The 15,057-nt window shown below is 52.0% G+C and overlaps 8 protein-coding genes across 8 annotated transcripts; 4 read left to right on the forward strand and 4 right to left on the reverse strand.

The window, feature by feature from the left end:
• Nucleotides 1-99: 99 nt before the first annotated feature.
• On the forward strand, nt 100-2,973 carry QC761_0082000 (uncharacterized protein; the record flags this gene model as incomplete). Its single annotated transcript, XM_062872858.1, has 6 exons — nt 100-832; nt 1,529-1,566; nt 1,630-2,218; nt 2,268-2,451; nt 2,512-2,606; nt 2,666-2,973. 6 exons carry the CDS (start codon nt 100-102, stop codon nt 2,971-2,973), a joined length of 1,947 nt encoding a protein of 648 aa, XP_062731172.1.
• A 336-nt stretch (nt 2,974-3,309) lies between these two features.
• On the forward strand, nt 3,310-3,984 carry QC761_507205 (uncharacterized protein; the record flags this gene model as incomplete). Its single annotated transcript, XM_062879945.1, has 1 exon — nt 3,310-3,984. One exon carries the CDS (start codon nt 3,310-3,312, stop codon nt 3,982-3,984), a length of 675 nt encoding a protein of 224 aa, XP_062731173.1.
• Nucleotides 3,985-4,192: 208 nt separating this feature from the next.
• Nucleotides 4,193-5,744, forward strand: QC761_507200 (uncharacterized protein; the record flags this gene model as incomplete). Its single annotated transcript, XM_062879944.1, has 3 exons — nt 4,193-4,909; nt 4,969-5,199; nt 5,256-5,744. The coding sequence occupies 3 exons, from the start codon at nt 4,193-4,195 to the stop codon at nt 5,697-5,699; spliced, it is 1,392 nt and encodes a 463-aa protein (XP_062731174.1). The 3' UTR covers nt 5,700-5,744.
• Nucleotides 5,661-6,887, reverse strand: QC761_507190 (uncharacterized protein; the record flags this gene model as incomplete). The annotated part of the gene is made up of 2 exons (XM_062879943.1): nt 5,661-6,485; nt 6,550-6,887. 2 exons carry the CDS (start codon nt 6,885-6,887, stop codon nt 5,744-5,746), a joined length of 1,080 nt encoding a protein of 359 aa, XP_062731175.1. The 3' UTR covers nt 5,661-5,743.
• A 497-nt stretch (nt 6,888-7,384) lies between these two features.
• QC761_507185 (uncharacterized protein) lies at nt 7,385-8,660 on the reverse strand (the record flags this gene model as incomplete). The annotated part of the gene is made up of 2 exons (XM_062879942.1): nt 8,183-8,660; nt 7,385-8,115 (listed from the first exon to the last, which is right to left on the reverse strand). Exons 1-2 carry the CDS (start codon nt 8,412-8,414, stop codon nt 7,385-7,387), a joined length of 963 nt encoding a protein of 320 aa, XP_062731176.1. The 5' UTR covers nt 8,415-8,660.
• A 673-nt stretch (nt 8,661-9,333) lies between these two features.
• QC761_507180 (uncharacterized protein) lies at nt 9,334-9,993 on the reverse strand (the record flags this gene model as incomplete). Its single annotated transcript, XM_062879941.1, has 1 exon — nt 9,334-9,993. One exon carries the CDS (start codon nt 9,991-9,993, stop codon nt 9,334-9,336), a length of 660 nt encoding a protein of 219 aa, XP_062731177.1.
• Nucleotides 9,994-10,252: 259 nt separating this feature from the next.
• On the reverse strand, nt 10,253-10,848 carry QC761_507170 (uncharacterized protein). The gene is made up of 2 exons (XM_062879940.1): nt 10,668-10,848; nt 10,253-10,601 (listed from the first exon to the last, which is right to left on the reverse strand). Exons 1-2 carry the CDS (start codon nt 10,777-10,779, stop codon nt 10,438-10,440), a joined length of 276 nt encoding a protein of 91 aa, XP_062731178.1. The 5' UTR covers nt 10,780-10,848; the 3' UTR covers nt 10,253-10,437.
• Nucleotides 10,849-14,280: 3,432 nt separating this feature from the next.
• Nucleotides 14,281-15,008, forward strand: QC761_507160 (uncharacterized protein). The gene is made up of 3 exons (XM_062879939.1): nt 14,281-14,498; nt 14,573-14,706; nt 14,758-15,008. The coding sequence occupies exons 1-3, from the start codon at nt 14,357-14,359 to the stop codon at nt 14,821-14,823; spliced, it is 342 nt and encodes a 113-aa protein (XP_062731179.1). The 5' UTR covers nt 14,281-14,356; the 3' UTR covers nt 14,824-15,008.
• Nucleotides 15,009-15,057: the final 49 nt, after the last annotated feature.

Genomic DNA, 15,057 nt, shown 5'->3' on the forward strand with positions numbered 1-15,057 from the left:
CGCCACGATCACGAGCAGCACGGGTACCTACCAGGGCTCCAAAAGTGTGATGTCTTGCCGGGAAGTATTTACCCCCTCGTGCTGGGAAATACGAGCCTCATGTTTTACTTGCAGACGGTCCCCTATTGGCGTGAATGGTATAGGCTTCTATCCCCAGACCCCTCGCCGGAGTTTGACTTCAAGATTCGAATGTCTCTGCCCAGGCCCCCGCTCGGGGATAGGACCGTGTTTATCAGTGCGGTTGGGCATCTGGCGTTTGATGATTTGGGTGGGGATCTTGCCGGTGATAACGTCCCGTTTGTGTTGGATGGTGCGAGTACTTGTTGTATCATCTCTGGGAAATACGCCAGGTTCAGGGGGATGGACATGGAGGAGCTCCCTCCGGGCGAGGCTTACACCTTGGTTTTTATTGATGGGTCCACCGCGGAATGCTCGATGGTTGTCAGGGGAGTGGAGTGGACGCCTTGGGACAATCCAGGGGCTGGATACATTATCAGAGGCCGGACTTGTTTTGTGGACTTTCTTGTTGTTGAGGAATGCCCGGCTATGGTTATTCTTGGGAGTACCTATCTTGACGCGTTTGGGATATTGGAGGGGCCGGAGAAGGTTCCTGATCTCGAAAGCTTCCAGATTACTTCTCTGGGCTTCGCACCGTCACTGGAACAGTACCCTGAAGTTTCGTGGCTGTCGAAAGGAACGCGACCTGGCGTGAAGGTGGGGGATACGTGGTTGGAAGTTGAGCTGCAGGTAGGGGCGGCAATGGTCGAAAGGGGCGCAAAAAGGGGTCTTGCCAGCAAGGCGGCCAGTGAAAAACAGGCCGTTCAAGACATTGGTCAGTGACCCGTTCCTATGAATTATGTTTACCAGAGCTGACTAGGGGATGAAAGTAGATCCTCAAGTGGACCAACCTCGGGAAGAAAGGACGAGTGTAGTTGCAGACAGCGGCTGGGAGGTAGTTGGCCGACAAGAAAGTTTAGCACCGGTACACTATGACTCGAAGGGAATGGCCAATGGGAAAGCCAAGAAGCAAGCTTGGTGGTGCTTCAGGTAGTCGGGTATATAACGGTTACCTGACGTAAACTCTGCCTTTAAACATTCTATCGAGAGATGTGGTGTCCAAAGTGAACATTGATTTTTATAAGAATATTGACAAAGTTGGGACGGGATCCGTACAACTTGTCAGAGAAGGATTTGAAGATTCGAACAGACAAACGAGACCCTCAAAGCGTGGCGTCTGATACTATGCAGCAATACCAGCTACTGCGTGTATGTGATTGGACAAGTCATGAAGCTAAGCTGACACAAAGTTCTTATTACCCCGCATAGCCTTCTCTGAAGAGCGGTGACTGAGAGATTCTCTTTCTTTCCTTCTCATTGACACAGGCTCGAACTTCATATTGCCGGATACCCAAAGCCCAGCTGAACATGGCCACATCACAAGACAGGGTTTTGATCGTCGGAGCAGGTACCTGAACACTCTTGTTTGGTCTGAGAGCTTTGCAACATGAGATGCTAATTCGTCAAACAGGATCATCGGGCTTGCTCATTGCCCAGGTTCTCAAGAAGGTACTGGATGCCCGGAGAAAAAGGCCCAGTAAAATCACCCACTCATTATAAGCATCAAAACAGGCCGGCATCCCAGCCACAGTCTTCGAGCAAGACACCTCGCCCACGTCCCGCCACCGCGACTGGAACTTTGGCATCTACTGGGCCCAGTCCCGGCTCGAAGAATGTCTCCCTCCAAACCTACACGACCTCGTCAAGTCAACACAGACAGACCCGAACTATGAGCCCTCGGTGGATGAGAAGCTCAGCATCTTCAACGGCCACACTGGCGAGATGATGAACAGCCTCCCCGCACCATACAGCATGCGGATCCGGCGCAGGCCTTGGTTGGAGCTTCTCAAGACTGGAATTGATGTGCGCTATGGCAAAAGGCTTTCCAGCGTGTCTGTCACGGATATAAGTATGACGATAGCCTTTGAAGATGGGACATCTGAAACTGGCACTTTGCTCATCGGTGCGGAGGGAGCTCACAGTCCCACTCGAGAGTTTCTCTTCCGGAGTTCGCCCCACGAGGCAGCGTTGCTTAGCTGTCCTATTGTCTCGACGGCTACTTTGACGACGTTTCCTAAGGAGATTGCAGGAGAGCTTGCCAAGTTGCACCCTAAACATATCATTACGTTTGACCCAGCCGGGATGTTTGTTTGGATAGGGGGTTTGTTCCCTTCTCATTGCGATCATGATAGAGAGCTGATAGTCAGTAGTCCACAACCGAACACCAACGGACTGCACTTACATGATCCTCGTCAGCTGGGAGTCACAAGAAGAGACTGGGCTGAGGGAAGCCGGCAGCGATGCCATCATGGCTGACCTAAAGTGTCGAGCTGAGAAGCTGGCATTCCCCTTCAAAGACGCCATCCAGAGCGTGCCAAATGGGACGAGAGCTTGGTACGAAGTTGCAGCATACCTACCTATTGGCCATGAAACACTATACTAACATTGCTCAAGGCACACCCGGCTCTCCTACTGGCCTACCAAGCCCTGGGATAACCACAACGGAAAAGTAACCCTGGCAGGCGATGCAGCGCACCCCATGACGTTCCGTGCGTTGTCCTACCCTCTTATTATCACACACATCCTGTACTTACATTGACATGTTCAGACCGAGGCCAAGGCCTAGGCAACGCCATCGCCGATGCGGCCGAGTTCCAGACCTGTTTGTCGTCCTCCAGCAACAACCTTGTCGAAGCGGTAGCAAAGTATGAAAAGGAGATGTGGGCGAGGGGTTTTGAGGCGGTAAAGGTGAACTTGGAGAATAGTATCGCGTTGCATGACTGGAAGAAGGTGTTGTTGAGTCCATTTTACAAGGCTGGTATCAAGAGGGACGCGGAAGTTGGGGTGAGTGAGGAGGGCAAAGTGGACGAGAAGGGGCAAGCGAAGGGTGGCGAGGGGGGGCTGTTTGATGAGTGATACGCAGTCATTGGATTGGAATGTTTTACTCCTGAACCCTTGAACCCATGTAGTCCTTGTTTCCCAGAGTGTTTGACATGCAGGAAGAAAACGTGAAAGTGTAAATAAACGCAGCTTTGATGCACCTAAGAGTGCCGCCGTCATGTTCCCTACGTCATCACCTAAACAACCCCACCACCGTCTCCTGATCCACAAACCTTCCATTCATCTTGTCCTCCATTTGCCAATTCCTTCCCCCCACCTGCCCAGACTTTGATTCTCTCCCTCAGGCCCTCTATTTTCTTCTTACCCAAAAAGGCAACCCCAAAACACCATCCCCCTTTCTTCTCACCCACCATGACGCAACCACCCACCACAAACAACAACTCCCACATCTCCCTCACCCCCATCGAACCCAATCTCTACCTCGGCAACCTGGAATCCTCTTACTCCATCCCCACCCTCATAACCCACGGCATCACCGCCATCGTCTCCCTGTCCGGCATCCACCACGAGGAATGGTCCCGCCCCGCCAACCGCAAGCTCGTCCCGAAGGAAAACCACTACCAGTTCATCCCCTGCGACGACAGCCCCAACCAAGACATCTTGTGCTGTTTAGGAGACATTTGCGATTTTATCGATGACCATATCGGGGTGCCTTCTGTGCAGGAGATATTAGCGGGTGTTAAACCCGGTGATGATGAGGAGAATGTGCTGGCGAGGGAGATGGGGAGGAGCAGGAAGGTGCTCGTTCATTGCGATGAAGGGGTGTCGAGGAGTCCGGCGGTGGTGGCGGGGTATTTGATGAGGCGGGATGGGAGGGGGGTGAGGGGGGTGATGAGGGAGGTTAGGAAGCGGAGGGGGTGCGTGAGGGTGAATAGGGGGTTTTTGGAGCAGCTGAAGGTTTGGGAGAGGGTGGGGTACAAGGTGTGGGAGGATGAGGAGAAAAAGGTGCCGGTGGAGGGGTATAAGAGGTGGTTGGAGAAGAGGGATAGTAGGGTGATGGGGGGGGGTTGTTTGGGGGATGTGTGAAATAATAGAATGTTGTAATCATCATGTTACGCGCAACCCCTCCCAGCTCGGACTTTAGAATCCGGGCACCTACCCACCCAACGACGTCTTGCTCGTCTTACTCGGCAGTTTGAAAGCTACCTACCCCAACCCACCGGGTATATCAGCCCCCCACCCTACCTCCTTCTTTCACCATCTCACTATTTCCCACCCATCCACCCAACCCAAAATGTCATCCCCACCCCTCCCCCACCTAGCCCTCATCGGAGCAGGCATAACCTCCCTCACACTCTCCATTCGCCTCTCGGCCCTCGCCATCCCCCACACAATCTACGAGCAATCCGCCTCCTTGACTGAACTCGGCGCAGGTCTCGGCTTTGGTCCCAACGCCGTCCGGGCCTTGGAATACATCGATCCGAGACTAGTAGAGATATTCAACAAAACAGCCACCTTTGTCGGCAACCCTTCCCATCAAGGAAAAGAGTTGCTTGTTCAGGAGGGCAAGGGAGTTGACGAGAGGGTATGGATTGAGTTTCTTAATGGGACTAAACAGGGAGGAGGTGAAACGCTGAAGCCAGAGTTCGTGATTACCACTGGGAATGGCAGGGGGCATGCGGCTGTTCATCGGGGGCAGTGGTTGGATGTTTTGGGGGGGTTGGCGGATAAGGAGAGGATAATATTTGGGAAGAGGGTTGTTGATGTGGTATGTCTTGATGGGAAGATGAGGATTGTGTTTGCGGATGGGACCGAGGCGGGGGCGGATGGGGTGGTGGGGTGTGATGGGGTCAAATCCAAGGTGAGAGAGGTGTTGATGGGGATGTTGGGGGAGGGGAGGGAGAGGGGGAAGTGTGGGTACAGTGGGAAGTATGCCTATCGGTGTTTGGTGCCGTGGGAGAAGGCGGTTGAGGCGGTAGGGGATGATAGGGCTGGAGTGTCGAGTTTGTGGGTATGGCTTTTTATGGTTTGGCATTGGTGATGTTGTGGAAAATGCTGACGGATGAATAGATGGGCCTGAATAGGCATCTGCTGACGTTTCCGGTTCACAGACAGAGCGAACAGTTCTTGAACTTGGTGGCGTTTGTTACGGATGAAGATGGCCAGATGTGGCCTCAAGAGGCGCCAGCCAGCCTGACTCTGCCGGCTACAAAGGCGGATGCACTGAGGGACTTTGAGCAAGCTGGGTTCAGTGGCTCTGTGCGGCGGTTACTGGAGATGACGAAGGAAAGGATGGACAAGGTAAGCTAGCATTGGCGCAACATTGCATCCCCTAGTGAAACTGACGTCTTGGGCAGTGGGGATTGTATGATGTTGCTGATCGGCCGCTCTCCAAGTTTTATTTCGGCAGGATCATGGTCATTGGAGATGCTGCCCATGCATCGACACCTCACCATGGTTCTGGAGCAGGATTCTGCATGGAGGACATTTCCGTGTTAGGGGCACTATTCGAAGAATCTATCGCCCATCAGTCATTGACGGTCGAGACTTTGGAAGATGTGTTCGCCGCTTTCGATTGTCAAAGGCGTGAGCGAGATCAGTGGCTTGTCAACAGTAGCCGAAGAGCAGCTGATCTTTACCAGTGGCGGATTCCAGACTTTCTGGAGCCGAACAGCTTTGAGAAAATGAAGGCGGACATTGAGCAAAGACAAGAGCACTGCTGGGGGTTTAATGTAGAGGCAGCGGTCAGAGAAGCAAAGAAGCACATCAGTGAAAGGCTGACCCTTCACACACAAAGTTAATATTCTACTTAATAACAGACTTGGAACCGGACAAAAAGAATATATCAATACCCGTGCGTCTTGTTCATGACATTGATCAACGTTGGTTTCTGCCCGCCCAACCCCTCCAAGTTCCTCTCAACAACCGCCTGGATGCGCTGGAACAGATGGGGTGTCTGCCAGCTGACATGAGGCGTGATAAACACATTGGGCGCGCTCCAAAGCGGGTGGCCGTCTGTAAGTGGCTCAGGGTCCGCCACATCGAGTGCCGCACCCCTGATCTTCCCTTCCTTCAAGGCTTCAATCAAATCATCCGTGTTGATATGCTGACCCCGGGCAATATTTGACACAAAAGTCTTTTTCTTGGCCAAAATATCAAACTGTTCTTTGCTGATGATGTACTTGGTCGCGTCTGTCAGAGGCAGGCTGATGACCAGCAGATCAAGGTCCTGGGCGAGGAACTCGTTGATTGACTCCTTGGAGGAGCCGTGATACCATTTAGCCGGGATCAGACCGTCGGGATCTCCTGTTCCGGGGACAACGTAACTGTCGTCCTTTCTTGCCTCGGGCGTGGCTTTTTCGCTGCGGGTGTAGGCGTAGACTTCCATTCCCAGACCCTGGCCTAGCCGCGCGCAGTGCCTGCCAATGGCACCGTACCCCAGGATTCCCATCCGTAGGCCGGGCGAGTCTTCAATGTAGAGGGATGGCTGACGGTTCCAGGTACCCTTCTTTTGTTGCTCGGCGTAGCTGAGGAATTGGTGGTTTGCCATGAGCCAGGTGCCAATGACCCATTCTGCGATTTGGGGCCTGGAATCATTGTTAGTTCAGTCATTTCCAAACGGTTCTAACCACCCTTCAACCAAACACGTACGCGTGGGTCCCATTGGCGGTGCAGAAGGTGACATTGGGGTTCTTGTAGAGGTCGTTGGTGATCCACCTGTCGGCTCCGGCAGACATGAGCTGGACATATCTGACTTTGGGCAGCTTTTCGGCCGGGTGAGGCATGAACCCGACCAACAAAGTAACTCCATCGTACACCTCATCCGGTAGGGGCTTTGGCATCATGGTCAACTCAGACGTGTGCCACCGAATCTCCAGCCCAGGGTATCGTTCCTGGAGCTGAGCGACCCATTTCTCGTCCCGTGGCGCTGGCACCTCAAAGAGTAGAACGTCTCCGGCTAGGGAGCTTGTGGGGGTAATGGTTACCATCTTGGATACGATACTCAGTGTTGAAAGACAAGAGACCAGAACAGAGACAAGGCAAGAGAAGTGCTGGGGCAGACCTCCGTGAGGGGTGGCCAGTCCTCTTTTATAAGCTGAGGTCACACCTGAACGTAAACGGCTTAGAGTCCGAGAGGGCCGAGTGCGACAGTCTCCCCGTTGGTGATGTGCGAATGCTTGGAGGTGCGGGGTCCGGACCGGCTACGGCGGAACGCCATCGTCTTTCGGAAACATTTGTCGTATCTCCGTTGCCGTGATGACGCCAAGCGTCACGTTAAAAGCACAATATTCCCGGAGACGTTCACTAAACATGAACCTGCAGCTCAAGTCCAAAAAGTATAACGATGGGTGTGAATTGATTACCAACCAGCAACTCCCCAACTCCCTCGGGTATCATTTCGCGCGGCTATGTCCACCTAGATTGATCTCAACAATATGTACAAAAGCTCCATCGCACATTTCTCACCACCCTCCGAATCACCCCGTCATGACCTGTTGCTCAGCTCGGTGTGCCGTTGACCCTGGGCTGGCAGCTCGATTCGATTCTCGTTGGTAAACGCCTCATGCACATGTGTGTTTGGAATATAGTGACGGTTATCCATCTCGACCTTTGGACTGTAATAATCGGCTTCGACTGGATACTGTCCGGCATAGTGATAGGCTCCTGGTGGAACGGCCTGCGTCGATGCACCGCTGTGAAGTGTGCCGCTGCCCTGACCTGGACTTCCAGCAATCGGACCAACCGCCTCGGCGTTTTGAACCTGCGCGTTTGCGCCTCCTCGCCGTCGACCGAGAAAGTACGCACCAATGGCAATACCAATGGCGAGAACAGCTGTTGCTCCGACTCCGATACCGATGCCAGCACTGGTGGACAGACCAGTTGGGCTGGCTTCCGCAGGTTGCTGGTTGGGGAACTCATCTTTGGTTGTGCCACCGGCATCAGAGGTTGCTCCAGGCCCGTCGCTTGTTGCTGTGGTCGTCGACAGCCCGGGGCTGAGGATAACCGTGGTTTCGGTCGGGGGCTTCGTGGTTGTCTCGGACGGCTGCTGAAAGTTGGATATTCCTTCGCCGCGTCTCGAAATGTTGAAGTAGTGGCTCATGGCGAGATTATTGCTTGTGCCCTCCTCGAAGATGATCAGCATGAACATGTTGGATACGTCCAAGTCCTTTCTCGTCGCAACAATCCACCGCCATCCCGTCATTTCCACGACACTGCCTGTGGACGCAATTCTGTTAGCATGGCCATGACAGGTAAGCCAAGGCCAGGTAGGAGGTGCGCATACGGGTGATATGCTCCAACTGTCCCATGGTCTCGGTTCCGTTCATCTGGAACAACGTCACGGAATAGGGCAAGCCCTTGGGAGGAGCGCTCCAGTGGAGATCAACCGTGGACAACTCGACATAGGTGGGGTTCTTGCTGAAGTCGCCCCTGGTTCCGAAGGCTGGCGGGGTGAAGAACTCCATCGCCGTTACGGCAGCGGGTAGAACCGCGCCCAGGATGGCAAGGAGCAACATTGTATTGTCTGGCGTGACAGAGATGGGTGAAAGAGTCGCGTGGTGAAAGAGGAGGGAGGGGATCTCTCTCGCATAAGAGACTTTGGCGACGCCATGTGACACTGGGGCCACTCACCTGCCCCGGGGACTATGGTTGCATAGTGGGTTCGCTGATCTCCATCACATCACCATGTTGCTCGCGGTTACGTTGCCATTAGATGAGAATATTTAGGGAAGGCGTGTTTGAGCACCTGAACACGGCATTATCTGGAGCAGGGGGTGCTTTGCGGGAAACTCAGGGGTTGTCTGTTAGGGTCCCGCTTTGGAGGTTACACAGTGTTCGTCAGGGGTAGGCTAGCGCAAGTGTTGGCGCATTGGCCAGCGGGCGGTTGGTGGCATTGCTTGTTTGCGCCGTGCCTCCGCAGCGGGCCGGCACTGATTTTGCTTTCAGCGTCAGGCGCAGGCCATATGTCTATGGCTCCAGCGACCTCTAGCAATCGCTCCGTCCAGGCCTTGTGTTGACCCAGCCCCGCGGGTGCGGGAGAACCACTCGGTGCCGAGGGCCGGTTTACGGTTCCCAATCACAGACACAGAAACCTCGCCATACACTCAGTCCCGATGACCAGTAAGAGAATCAACAGCTACTTGAAACACCTATTGTCCTTTATTGACCTGTCTGTCATGCCAGTCTTGTCCAAGCTCCTTCTAGCACCCGCGGCTTGTCTGTATCATTATGGCAAAGCCAAACAAAAGTACCGGAAAGACAAATAGAAGCATTCTACAAACCAGGCCTTGCCACACCAGACCTAACAATCACCACAGGCGGTCGTCTTGACGGCCTGTTCCTCGTTTGCAGGGTCGCCACGTGCTTAGGTACCTACCATCTTACAGCTTCTAATTCCATGATTTATGTTTGTCCAGGCAAGGTACATCTTTCGCCCTACTTTGATTCCACCCCCCGTCCAACCATCTCCCCCGGCGCCGCATCAAACCTCTCAGCACCCTCAGGTATCGCCACCACCGCGCTCCTCGTGTAAATATGTTTTGACCCTTTCCACTCCAAACCCTCAATCACCCCTCCCTTGACAGAAACAGTACCCCTGAGCGTCCCATCAGCTTCACGGATATGGTGGTAGATCCGGCACCCGCATTCCCTGCAAAAGTAACAGTCCATCGTTCTGCCTTCTTTGGTTGAGCGTGTCCACTTTGACAGTTTGGATTGCATCTCGGTCGGGATGGTGAACGAGGAAGAGGGGAAGATGGCTGAGGTACCGAAGGCGGAGGAGGATTGCTTTTGGCATTCAAGGCAGTGGCAGTGGTAGAGGTCAAGGAGGGGGCATGTTATGGGGAAGGAGATGGAGGTGCATTGGCAGGATATTTGCATTGTGGCGTGGATGGAGTGAGTGGAGTGGTGGGTTGTTGTTGTTGTTGATGATGATGATGATGGGCGATGCGAGTGACTGCGAGAGGATGAGAGGGTGAAAAAGGAGGATGTTTGCGGGGTAATAGAGCGTTGATTAACATGGACTAGCAAGACGAAAGGGCGCGCCAAGCCCCGGGATGTGAAAGTTGTGCGGATTAGCTGTAGTGAGAGCTTCATGATGGCAGATATTTTGATGTTCATAAATGAGGCAATAAATTCAGGTGCTGAAGATTTCTGCACTTGAGGCGAAGGGCTTCACAAATAAATCTCGTGACATAGGCATACAGGCCGCTTCGAGCTACCAAATCAGGACAATATTCCGACCGAGACTAGGTCATCCCGCACCACCTTTGTACCTATCTGATAGTTACTTAGAATCTTCAGTCAAGTAGTACCCATCCATACTCGGCAAACATAAAGCTTTGGCGACAGCGATGTCTTTTCTACCTAGGTTTTTCTATCAAAACCCATTCCACGTCTACTCCCCCTAACCCCTGAATCCAGCCAACCGCATCACCACAAACACCCCGACCAAATCACAAATAACAAAAGAAAAGCTCCCTACTATCTCATCACTCACCGAATCCTACTCTTCCCAAAGAACTCCCAACACAAACCCTTCTAATCACAAATAGCAGCAAGTCCATTGGCGAAGCACCTCTCATCAGCACAGCAGCAAGCCCCGCGCGCCTGAGGGACGTCGTCCTCATTGGTAGGGAAGATGCAGTTGGCGGGCGAGTTGCCGGCCGGGGTGATCACCGCGAGCTCGGTTTCACTGCCGACGCCTATTTGGTTGGGTACCAGTGTCAGCTGAGTTAATGCAAGTGCATTGGGAAGAACCAAGAACTTACAAGCAAGGCTTCCGCCGGGGAGGATGTCGCTTCCGCAGACGCGGGCGTTAGGGGGGCATTGCGCGCTGGTGAGGGCAGCGGCGGTGGCGAGGAGGAGGGTGAACTTGTTCATTTCCGTAGAGGGCTGGGTTTGGGATGTCGGTGAGGTGGTGAGGTGGTGTTGAATTGTTGTGTTATGGACAGGAGACTAAACTCAGGGGAGGGTGGTGTATTTATACTTTTGTTCTTTTCATGGCATGAGTGAGGACGAGGTTGATGGCTCGAGTCCGAGGCTATGGAAGGTAAGGGAACAAATCCTTACCCCTTGTGGATGTTGCATTGTTTTGCCATGATTGAAGGAATTCTCACCGAACTTGAAGTCAAAGGATTGTGTCATGCGTCTGCGATGAAGACTGTTGGGTTGGTCTTTAACGGGGATGACAACATATACTTTGGGGTCACAACATCGCACTTGTGGTATTGCAAGGTAGCCGGCAGGCCCGGAACCAGGCATCGAGCTTTGTTATAGTGACGATCACTGGCGATGGATTGTCTGTTTCAAGAAGAATCGTGATGGAGGCATTGTCTTTGGAGGATTTCAAGCCTGTTGCCGGATGATGGATAGCTCTGTTGGCCATGCGTCCGAAACGATTTGGCCCCACCTATGATCAAGCAAGAAGTGATAGATACAGCAGTACTGCATGTTAGAAACACTGCTCAAAAGTTCGTAGCGCTGATCTTTTGTACCTACTTTAAAGGTGTGGACTGATCAAGCCATCCCAACCTCTTTCCACGCGAGGGAGAGACGGTTCAAACAGCAATCCCAGTTACTTAAGATTGAGAGTACCAGACAAGGACAGCCTGAAACCTCAATCCTTCATATCAGTTGTTTTACGTAAAAACTGTCGTTGAATTTTGTTGCCTGCCACGCATTAGAGTATATGACATGGATGTGGATCCGTCCCAACTTCAAACACAGGTCCCATGAAACCGGTAGCGAATGAGCCTCATTATGGTAGGTCAGGCTTCTTTCGGTGAGCTATGTTGGAGGCGCAGCAATGAGGGTAAGCTCTCGGATATAACCAAGCACTTCGGAAATCGCAGCAGGTTTTGGAAGCTGCATGGGCTTGAGATCACATGAGACTGTTGAACCGGCTTCCCCGGACATACACTGAGGATGAAGCTATTCGATGAGATCATCGTGAGGCATCACACTCGTAATTCGGACTGAGTGATACTTGACATCGAAAAATGTCCAAACTAAAAGAGTTGGGGGATGGGATTGATGAAAGATTCAAAACACAGCGTTAAAATAGGTCCTGAATTATGCCACCACGTAGAGAAAGACAAGGATGGGAGTCATCGCTTGCCAGTCCGCTACCTTATGATGAGTAAACCAGATCATGTTCTTGGAAAGCATAGGAATCATCCTATATGACACATGCTGTCGGAGCACTACCTGACTCGTATGCCGATCGTTTATAGGTAATTGACAAAGGCCAATCGTTGATGAACATGAAATGCCTTGATAAGATAGCCCCATAGTATTGAGCAGCAACGTGACAAGAATAATGGACGGCAAAATATTCGAGAGCGTCAAGACCTTCTTGCCGAAGCAGATGTCGACATGAGTCTGGAGCAAGCAATCGAATGTCGAGACAAGGATGCGGATGCGATGTATTGCCTCCAAGTCTATAGCGACGCCAAATATTTCGACGCTGTTGTTCAGTCACTGAGCAATACGATCGATATCATTGCCCCCAGCGATGAAAGTTGGCGTTGGATGTACGACTGTGCGACAAGGGCGAATTTCAAGGGTTTCAATGCTATCTGGCCAAAACCAGGTTTTGATTAAAAAAGGATATACGACCATGCGCTGGCAGCGTGTGGCGAGGTCCCAGGAGGCTCATGAGGTAATGGTTGTGTCTTGCAAAGCTCTGGATTTCCAAGTTGCAAAAGAAAAAGGAATGCGAACCATATTTGTGTGCAGATCTTGGAGACCTCACCACAGTCCATAGTCATGGCGAGTCAAGCGTCATAGGATTCGGACTGGCAGCTTCTTATGCCGACTTTGTTGTCTGCAATCGCCTTCAACACCCCGGGCATAATGAAGGGATGTACTTGACTGATATTTTGGATCAAATGCACATAGATAAGTACTTAGCTGATGAAGATGTGTGACTTCATGTCTTTACTTGGTAGTCAACTGGTTATGAAATGAAGTCGGGTGTAAGATTCAGATTGACTTCACTCATGTGCCAGCATGCCCTGCCATCTGATGGAGCTTGGTCCAATGCAGGGCCGTTTTGGCTAAACACGTCCAATGACCTCTGCTCTGCGGCCTCGCCTAACCACTGCACGATAAAGTGATTGTGATTCACTGAAACCCAATCAAGTGTCTACAGTAACGAAAATGGGCTTGTTCGTATACCCACGGGGAAATTCTTCGGTCATACTTCCAAAACGCGTCGTGACTAGCTCCTGTTCATTCGAGCTACAATCAGGTTGGCGATCTCAATAGAGACTACCACTACCGACCTAGGCAGATACCTCTGTACTTATCCAATCTTCATCTCTATCATACCCAACATACACGACTACCAAGCGTAAAGTGCTCTCTTTGCCGTCCAATGTAACGTTTCCGGCCCCGGGGCGTTTGCCCGATGTGGGCAAGCGAAGTAAATACGGCGAGGCCCGTTCGATGGTTACGATGTGTAAAAAGCTCCCAAAGATCCCGTCCCAACGGCTCGCTAAACAAACTCGCTTCTTCACGGCATTCAATCAAGGATCTATAACATCTCCGGAATGGTTCCTCTTAGCTCCAGATGACAAAGAGCGTCTCGGGTTGAGAGCATGGATAAGTTACAATCCTGATCGGTTATTGCAACATTTGACTTCGAGTCTCGCCTACCTTGCCCATTTTTGTTCTAGACTCCTGGCCTTTGAACTTTAGGATGTGATCAGTGACTTGTTGTGGACAATGTAGTCATCTCTTGCCCTAGATTTATAACAGTTTATCAACTCTGTTATTGTCTATTCGACCAATGTGATATAGACACAGGGCCATGGTGATGGGTATGTAAAGAGCAAACCTATCACAAATAGTCGAGTTGAGATCGGTGTCCAAAACGAGACCAAAAATGAAGTAGTCAAGAACCACTCTGCTGTACCCGCTTCTCACACGGCAAGTCATATATTGCCCACATCATCTGCAGTCTTAGCATGCACGTTTTCATTGCGGCTGATGTCTTGTTTCACCTCTTCAGAGTGCTGAAAGGTGTAAGGCTTCGGCCATCCTGCCTCAACCCCTCAGCTAGTGGACAATCAGAGACATGAGCAGCACTGCTCTGCCAACATCATGAGATATTGCCTAGACTCAACCGTATCCCTGTTCAGTGGTAAACACTCTATGTTTTGCATTCGATGAAACGAAAGAAGCGAGAGGCAATATCTCCATCGCTAGATGTGGGCTTTCTCCGCTTCAAGTCTGACGATCTTGACCGGTTGCCAGCATCCGTTACGACAAGAGGAATTACAAGCGAGGACATCTCTTGTCTCTTTGACTGTCCCAAAGAAAAGTATATAACCCCCTGAATCCCCCTCTCTATCCAGTCTATTCCCATCCTCGGCAGCAGCAGCAGTCTCCAGCCAGCACTCGACACCACCTCCAACAAACCAGCACCCAGCTCTTTTTGCAAAAATCTTTCAAAATGAAGGCCAACTTCCTCCCTGTCATTGCCCTGCTCCTCACCCCCGCCCTCGCCGCTCCCTTTGCCGAGCCCGAGGCCGAGACCGAGTTCACCCCCATGGCCAGGGACATGACTCCCCGCGCCGCCTTCAACGAAGCCGAAGGTCAGTCGGCCCCCCCCTTTGCACTCCTTTCTCTCTCACGCTCACTTGAAGCCTGCTAACACGGCGCCCGACAGTCTTCGCCTTCGCCCCTCCGGCCTCCTGCAAGGTCCTGAACTGCATCAGCGTCATCAGCTCGGCCGTCTGCGTCGCCAACGCCATCGACGATGATGACTACAAGGCTATCCTCAAGTGCGCTAAGAAGGACCAGGTTTGTCATTTCCTTTCCTCTATCAGACGAGGTTGTTAACATTTGGTTCAGCTGTGCGGCTGCGCTGGCTGCTTCAGCAAGCTCAATGGCTTCTTGGAGAAGTGGGGGATCTGCTAAGTGATTGTGCTGGTATATGGGAGACGAGCGCACAGCGGAAAGAAAATGCCGGGCTGAAAGGGGGACACATGTACATGCTGGGATTGGAGGTGTAGGTGCTGGGATTTCGTTGTGTATGGGGGGGATGCAATGATTCTAGTAGTCACTCTTTTGGCAATCGATCGATCGTTGTTTTTAATGTGTCGACGTTGAGCTTTGGTTGTCCAGGTGATGGTGCTCCACTGATGGATCCCT

Source organism: Podospora bellae-mahoneyi, chromosome 5 (genome assembly GCF_035222275.1).
Source record: "Podospora bellae-mahoneyi strain CBS 112042 chromosome 5, whole genome shotgun sequence".
Lineage (NCBI taxonomy): Eukaryota > Fungi > Ascomycota > Sordariomycetes > Sordariales > Podosporaceae > Podospora > Podospora bellae-mahoneyi.